General features: G+C 45.6%; 1 protein-coding gene across 1 annotated transcript in view; it reads right to left on the reverse strand.

The window, feature by feature from the left end:
• The window catches only part of LOC116986209 (cadherin-4-like), a 481,573-nt gene that overhangs the window by 56,044 nt on the left and 416,629 nt on the right, over nucleotides 1–8,900 (reverse strand). The window contains exons 7-8 of the mRNA XM_033041511.1: nucleotides 8,172–8,344; nucleotides 1,600–1,737 (exon numbers count right to left, since the gene is read on the reverse strand). Of these exons, the coding sequence (XP_032897402.1) occupies nucleotides 1,600–1,737; nucleotides 8,172–8,344 (311 nt within the window). The remainder of the gene's footprint in view (nucleotides 1–1,599; nucleotides 1,738–8,171; nucleotides 8,345–8,900) is intronic.

Here is an 8,900-nt window from a genome sequence, read left to right on the forward strand (position 1 = left end):
CCCGTGACCTAAGTAGGTTTTCTCCAGGTGATTTGGGTTCCTCCCGCACTCCAAAGACGCACAGGTTTATAGTTTAATTGGCTTTGGTAAAATTATAAATTGTCCCTCGTGTTCAGGATAATGCTCGTGTTCGCTGGTCGTCGCGGACTCGGTGGGCCGAAGGGCCTGTTTCCGCGCTGTATCTATAAAGCCTACGGCTCCTTGTCTGCCTCTGTTCCTCACAACAAGTGAACAATACCAAACCCCTGACTCCAGCAGTATCTCAATAATCAATATTATGCTCAGCGACAGACTTAAATTACGCTCCTGATGAATGTTTAAGCTGGAGGTGAACTGGAATCTTTAATCTCATTTAAAATGGACATTCATAAAGTCTATCTTTACGCTGGATAAATAATGAGGAGTTAATTGAAAAACATCAACTGTTCCTGAGGGATACCCTATAAAACAAACATTTTGATTTCTTAATGAATTCCCAGGCTATCACTTCCAACAGTAAATTTACTTTCCCGGCACTCTGCCAGACGGCGCATTTCAATTCACTCGGAACATCTTGCGAGCTCATTTTAACATCGATTGTTTTCAAATAAAAATCAGAAATAGATTTTATGATTCTTAATTTTGGAATGGTATTATCATTTCTTCCCAAATAAAATAAAATAGAACACACCCTCACATTCTTCGCTGAAAGTAGATTGCCCTGAAACTTTTCTCCTAATTGATTGTATCCAGTTACAGGTAGGTAGATGAATGACCGAGTTGGTATCTCTCTCACACAGTCACCCCATTAAAGCCCTGGGATTCAAAGGTCTAATCATATGAACATTCCTACTCACCACCCATTTAAGAATACCAGTAGATTCTATTCAAAATACTATTTAGGAATTGAAAAATGAATCCTTTAACTTTTGTGACGAAGGGTTTCGGCCCGAACCGTTGCCTATTTCCTTCTCTCCAAAGATGCTGCCGCACCCGCTGAGTTTCTCCAGCACTTTTGTCTACCTAACTTTTATGAATAGTTTAGTTTAGAGATACAGCGTGGAAACAGACCCTTGGACCCACCGAATCCACGCCGACCAGTGATCACCCCGTACATCAGCACTATCCTACTCACCATGGACAAGTTACGTTTACCGAGCCAATTAACCTACAAACCCGTACGTCTTTGGAGTGTGGGTGGAAACCAGAGCACCCAGAGATAACCCACGCGGTCACAGGGAGAACATACAAACTCCGTACAGACAGCAACTGTCAGGATCAAACCCGGGTCTCTGGCGCTGAGAGGCAGCAACTCCTCCCGCTGCGCCACCGTGCCACCCTCCGCAGGGTCAAATTTGAAGAAGGGATAGAGAAGGGAAGACAAATATGATTAAGAGATACAAGCTCAATCTATATTTGTTGATCCATTCTAAATATAGCGACACATTCTATAAAACTGGTTTATTTAAAGAGACTCTTGTAAGGTTGATTGAATCAGGTTGATTAAATTTCAAATCAAAAGATACATAAAAAATAATGATACATATTTAAACTTTAAAGGTCGCAGGTGTAGATCAGCCACATATACGTATGTTATACGACAATAATAAAACGACTCACGGCGGCAGCGGTAAATTCAGGAGGGTTATCATTCACATCATTGACTATGATCATTGCCGTTGCTGTGTTGGAAAGGCCATGATGCTGGTTCCCATCCATATCAGTGGCCTGGATGGTAATTGTGTATCGAGGGACTTTCTGAAAAGACAAAAAAACACAGATTATATCAAAGATTATTAGAGATACAGCATGGAAACGGGTCCACCAAACCCGCACCAACCAGCGATCCCCGCACACTAGCACTAGCCTACAAACTAGGGATAAGTTATCATTTTACCAAAGCCAATTAACCTACAAACCTGTACGTCTTTGTAGTGTGGGAGGAAACCGGAGCAGTCGAATCAAACCCACGCAGGTCACGGGGAGAACGTACAAATTCCGCACAGGCAGCACCTGTAGTCAGGATCGAACCTGGGTCTAAAGCGCTGTAAGGCGCTGCGCCATCGTGCCGCCCCAAAACATATGTATTAGAATCTCTATGCAGATGGAATAAGTGAGTGACAAAGGGATCAAATAGGATGCAGCGGGTGTGTAGGTGAACGGGGATAGGTTACTAGGTTGAAGTGGATGACGTAAATGGAAAATTGGACCAATGGAATTGTTCTGCTGGGAGCTAGCAAGGATCTGATGGGCCGAATGTCTTCTTCAGCTACAAACAGGGAGCAGTCACATGGACTTGGTAGATTACATTTTTCCTTTTCATCGTTGCTTAGGGCTCAGTTGGTGCATTTTGTTCAATATTGGAAACGAATGTTTAAGTCAGGACATAGAGAAGAAGCAGAAGAGATTCACTGGAATGTACTAAGAATAAAAGACTTCAGTTATTTTGAGAGACTATTATCATTCATTGTCCTAGAGTCATAGAGTCGTACAGTGTGGGAACTAGCCCTTTGGCATGACTTGTCCACACCGACCAACAATGTCCCATCTACACTAGTCCCGCCTACCCACGTTTGGCCCATATCCATCTAAAGCTGTCCTATCCGTGTATCTGTCTAATCAGGTAATAAGTTCCAGGAGCAGAATTAGGCCATACGGCCCATCAAGTCTACTCCACCATTTAATCATGGCTGATCTATCTTTCCCTCATAACCCCACTCTCCTGCCTTCTCCTCATAACCCCCAACACCCTTATTAGTCAAGAATCTATCTATCTCTGCCTTAGAAATATCCATTGACTTGGCCTCCACAGCCTTCTGTGGCAATGAATTCCAAAGATTCACCACCCTCGGACTAAAGAAGTTCCTCATCTCCTCCCGAAAGGAACGTCCTTTATTTCTGAGCCTATGACCTCTGCTCTTAGAATCTCCCACTAGTGGAAACATCCTCTCCACATCCACCCAATCCGTTACCATCAACTTCTCCCAGATTTTCCTGCACATTGAAGATAATATTCAGCAGCCAATTCATCCATCAATCAATTGTGTCTTTGGGATGTGGGAGGAAACTGGAGCACCACCCCTCGCCACGTGTGAATTGAATATGGGTCTCTGGAACTTTGGGCAGTAGCACTACCCGCTGCGCTGTTCAGTTCAGTTTAGCTTAGAGATACAGTGCGGAAACAGACCCTTCGGCCCATCGATCCCCACACACGTTAACACTATCCTACTACACACTGGGGACACGGTGGTAGCCCGTCGGAAACGACGACGGCGTGACGCGCAGTCTCAATTCTGGTGAGTTCTGACATGGCTCACGAGTCCAGTTCGTAAACCGCACACTCGAGGGCAGTGTGGGCAGGCGAAGGTCATCGCTGGCCGGTTCTGGGCGGCAACCTTCCTCCTCTCCCTGGCTTTGGTAAGTCGCTGTAGGCGGCACTGCTCGAAGCTGCCGGCTGCCGTTCGCACCGCTGCGCGCCAGCGTGTTCTGTCGCTGGCCCGGGCTTCCAGTTGCTTGGGCGCAAGACCACAATAGTGGAGATGGTCCTCGACGCAATCTTTGTACCGCTTCCTGGGGCGCTCACGCCCCACGTACACCAAGCCAATTAACCTACACAACTGTGACTCCCTCACCACAATTCTAAAACATGGTCAGGGTTAAAGTTTCTTAATTGTTTATTAAACGTTGCAACTACCTCCTCTGGCAGCTCGTTCCATACACCCGCCATCGATTTAATGATAAAAGTATCATTTTCACCAGCTACTCTGGATTGATAGAAAGAAGAATATGGTTTTCATTTTATTGTTGTAAATCCTGCTGGAAGCTGCACTCTTTTTCTTTGCGTGAAAATTCAATTCTGCATCGCTGAAGAAATCAATATTTATTTTACTAAGTCGTGCAGGTCAGATTCTAGCTTATTAAAATACACACATCTTAGCACCCCGCTGAGCAGTGTTATGTCAGCCCAGCTCTGATGTGGCGACTCCTCAAGAGATTCTGCTGCACAAGTGAAATATATTGAGGAAAGAAAAATGCTTCACATCAGATCTTCTCATCACAGAACACTCCAGATAATGTGCATTAGTTTTCACTGCTTAGTAAGCAAGTGGAATAACTATTTTGATAAATGTCACTGCGCTGGACATTGATGCGAAGGTGCTTTCTGATGGTATTGCCGGGAATGAAAAGCTGCAGATGTGAGGAAACACACTGTGAACTCGTGTAGTTTGATTTGGAACAGGGGCAGAGTTAGACTTAATGGAGCCGGGGCTGACAGAGGTACACTGGATTCAGGCTGGATGAGGTGGTCTTCAACATGTTCCAATCTACTGACCCAAGACAGGCCTGAAGGAGGCCTTTGGGTATGGCTCAGTGGTAGCGCAAGGTGGTGAATCTGTGGAATTCTTTGCCACAGAAGGCTGTGGAGGCCGAGTCAGTGCATATTTTTAAGGCAGAGATAGATATTCTTTACTAGTGCGGGTATCAGGGGTTATGGGGAGAAGGCCGGAGAATGGGGTTAGGAAGGAGAGATACTTCAGCCATAGAAACATAGAAAATAGGTGCAGGAGTAGGCCATTTGACCCTTCGAGCCTGCACCGTCATTCAATATGATCATGGCTGATCATCCAACTCAATATCCTGTACCTGCCTTCTCTCCATACACCCTGATCCCTTTAGCCACAAGGGCCACATCTAACTCCCTCTTAAATATAGCCAATGAACTGGCCACAACTACCTTCTGTGGCAGAGAGTTCCAGAGATTCACCACTCTCTGTGTGAAAAATGTTTTTCTCATCTCGGTCCTAAAGGATTTCCCCATTATCCTTAAACCGTGACCCCTTATCCTGGACTTCCCCAACATCTGGAACAATCTTCCTGCAACTAGCCTGTCCAACCCCTTAAGAATTTTGTAAGTTTCTATAAGATCCCCCCCTCAATCTTCTAAATTCTAGTGAGTACAAGCCGAGTCTATCCAGTCTTTCTTCATATGAAAGTCCTGACATCCCAGGAATCAGTCTGATGAACCTTCTCTGTACTCCCTCTATGGCAAGAATGTCTTTCCTCAGATTAGGAGACCAAAACTGTACGCAATACTCCAGGTGTGGTCTCACCAATATGGCGGAGTAGATGTGATGGGCCGAAAGGCCTAATTCTATTCATAACCCTTATGGTAGTATTGCTGCCTCACAGTGCCAGGGACCCGGGTTCAATCCTGATCTGTGGGACGGTTTACGGGTGGTCGACTAAAGATAGAATTAGTGTACAGGTGATCGCTGGTCCGAGCGGACTTGGTGGGCCAAAGGGCCTGCATCTCTACACCAAACTAACCTGAACTAAGACAATCAAAGATGGGCAATAAATGCTGGCCTTGCAGTCAAACAAGAAACAAGTTCATTGTTTGCCTTTGAGCTCTCAGCTCATGCAGGCTGACAAGATATATTTTTTAAATCTACTTACTTCAGCAAAAAACAAAACAAAGCTACAGTCATTGCTGCACAAATTAGTATTACAAAAACAAACTATTCTATGTTTTCAGCAGTTTTCAATGTATTTTGTAACCACATGCATCAACAGACTCTGATCTTCCTGTTGCGCTGGCTCGTTGGCCCAATCTTGTATCTTCACCAACCTTCTCATGCCACGTTCCATGCACCCGCAGGAGGTACAACACTTGCTCCTTCACCTCATCCCCTCCAGCCACAGGGAGTTACAGTTAAAGTCGATGTCCGAGGCAAGTTATTTTACTCAGAGCGGGCTGGGTGCCTAGAACGTACTGCCAAGGGTGGTGGTAGAAGTTACGATAATGGCATTTGAAAGGCTTTCAGATAGGCAAAGTGAAAGTCAAAGTCAAGTTTCACTTTGACTTTGGGGTCAAATACGATAATGGCGTTTGAAAGGCTTTCAGATGGGCACACGCATTTGCAGAGAATGTTGGGATATGGATCATGTACAGGCAGATGAGATTAGTTGAGTTCAGCACTTCAACTTCCCCTCCCATTCCCAATCTGCACTGGGCCTCCTCCATTGTCAGAGTGAGGCCCAGCGCAAATTGGAGGAACAGCACCTGATATTTCGCTTGGGTAGCTTGCACCCCAGCGGTAAGAACGTTGACTTCTCTAACTTCGGATAGCTCTTGCTTTCTATCTCCATCCCCTCCCCCTTCCCAGTTCTCCCACCAGTATTACTGTCTCTGCCTACATTCTATCTAGTGGTGAATCTCTGGAACTCTCTGCCACAGAAGGTAGTTGAGGCCAGTTCATTGGCTATATTTAAGAGGGAGTTAGATGTGGCCCTTGTGGCTAAAGGGATCAGGGGATATGGAGAGAAGGATACTGGATACTGAGTTGAATGATCAGCCATGATCATATTGAATGGCGGTGCAGGCTCGAAGGGCCAAATGGCCTACTCCTGCACCTATTTTCTATGTTTCTATCTATGTCCCGCCCACTCCCCTGACATCAGTCTGAAGAAGGGACTCCACCCGAAACGTCACCCATTCCTTCCCTCCAGAGATGCTGCCTCACCCATAGAGTTACTCGTCCATTTTATGTCTACCTGAGATTAGATGATCTTGGCATCACGTTCGGTGCAGACATTGCAGGCCCAAGGGCCTGTTCCTGTGCTGTGCTGTTCTATGTTCTATCACTAAAGAGACCTTCCAAGTTAAGTTGTGAGTTACTTATACTTCATCCAGTATTATGTACAGTATTTGGTGCTCACTATGTGATCTCCTCTACACTGCAAAAACCAAATGCAGACTGGGTGAAGTTTAGCAACGCGACTAACTTGAGTCCACAGGGGCAGACCTGAGCTTTCTATTGCCGGCTACTGTATTTCTCTATCCCACTGGCTCTCCCATCCATCTGCATAGAGACTTCCCATTGAACCAATGTGGCCGATGGCAAGCTGGGGAAACAGAACTTCATCTTCTGCCTGGCCACGTTTCTGCCTCTGGGACTCTATATCTAGAACATAGAACAGCACAGCACTGGACCAGGCCTTTCAGCCCACAATGTCGGTGCCGAGCATGATGCCAAGATAGGTTAATCTCATCTGCGTGCACATGTCCCATATCACTACTTTCCCTGCAGATCCGAGTGCTTATCTAAAAGCCTCTTCGATGCCACTATCGTATCTAACTCACAATACCCCCCGGCGTGGGGGGACCACCATGAGGGGGCGGGGGGTGATAAAGGACAAGGGAAGACCTGCCACGGGATACTTTGTAACTTTAGTCAGCGCCCATTATGTAGCGACTCTTTGCATACCTTGGGCATGCAAAACAAAGAATATCACTGTGACTTGTCATATGTTACAATAAAGTAATATTAATTAATTAATTGATTGTTTTTTTTCGTTCATTCATTCATTCATCGGGTAACTTGCTTTCTTTTCATCCGGGTAGCATGATGGTGTGTTCAGTGATCCAGGTTCGATCCTGACCTGGGATCCATGACCATCTGGGTTTCTCCCCAAGTGTTCAGCCTTTCTCCCCCATCCCAAAGGCACCCCAGTTACCAGGTTAATTGGCCGCTGTAAATTACCCCTAGCGCAGGTGGGGAGGATGATGATTGGGTAAAGTTGATGGGCAAGTGATATAGAATAGGTTTCAGGGAAAGATGGAGAATATAAAACAGCACCACACAGGAACAGGCCCTTCAGCCCACAATCTCTGTACCAACCATGATGCCAAATCAAACTAATTCCTTCTCTTTTCTGAACTTCACCCATTCTAATGTGTCCCTATAAATCAGGCCTGGATAGAGTGGACGTGGAGAGGATGTTTCCACTAGTGGGGGAGTCTAGGTCCAGAGGCCGTAGCCTCAGAATAAAAGGACATTCCTTTAGAAGGGAGACAAGGAGGAATTCCTTTAGACAGAGGGTGGTGAATCTGTGGAATTAATTACCACAGACGACTATAGAGGCAAAGTCAGTGGATATTTTTAAGGGGAGATTGACAGATTCGTGATTAATTAGGGTGTCAGTGGGAAGGCAGTAGGAAGGGGTTGGAGGGAAACAAAGATCAGGCATGATTGAATGGCGGAGTAGACTTGAGGGGCCGAATGGCCTAATTCTGCTCCTATAACATATGAACCTTATGAAAAGGTGAATGGAACCGCAGGATTTTTTAAAAATCGAATCTCAGGAATAAAAAAATCTGATTTTGAAAGAGATAAAGTTTCCGAGCTCACCTCGCGATCAAGTCCGGCCGCCACGGTGACAATATCTCCATTCTCACTGTTGATGGTGAACATGTTTGGCGAAGGGCTCATCGGTAACTGGGACAAGATGCGGTACCGTACCATGCCGTTCTCAGTGGTCGGGTCATCTGCATCGTTGGCAGTTACTGTCATCACATATGTACCTAGCAACACACAACACAAGAAGGCAGGGGTTACGGGCAGAAGGCAAGAGAATGGGGTTGAGGGGGAAAGACAGATCAGCCATGACTGAATGTGTAGGAAGGAACTGCAGATGCTGGTTCAACCCGAAGATAGACACAAAATGCTGGAGTAATTCAGCAGATCCAGGTACCTCCACCCCATTTGTCCTGTTTTCACACCTTACACTTCCTTATCTACGTGTCTCCCTCTGCCTGACATCAGTCTGAAGAAGGGTCTCGACCCGAAACGTCACCCATTCCTTCTTTCCAGAGATGCTGCCTGTCCCGCTGAGTTACTCCAGCATTTTGTGTTTAGCCATGATTGAATGACGGAGTAGACTTGATGGGCCAAATGGCCTAATTCTGCTCCTATAACCTTTAAACGTATGAACAATGTCCCCATCTGCGATTTCTCTCGTTGCCTATGATTGATTCTGGATACACACTGATTCTGGAAACCAGATTATTGAAAACATTAAAACGAGTCAATTGGATTTAATACAGTAAAGGACAATTGCAACAAATAATAGGAGTATTT

The sequence above is a fragment of the Amblyraja radiata genome, chromosome 23, assembly GCF_010909765.2.
Source record: "Amblyraja radiata isolate CabotCenter1 chromosome 23, sAmbRad1.1.pri, whole genome shotgun sequence".
In the NCBI taxonomy this organism is placed as follows: domain Eukaryota; kingdom Metazoa; phylum Chordata; class Chondrichthyes; order Rajiformes; family Rajidae; genus Amblyraja; species Amblyraja radiata.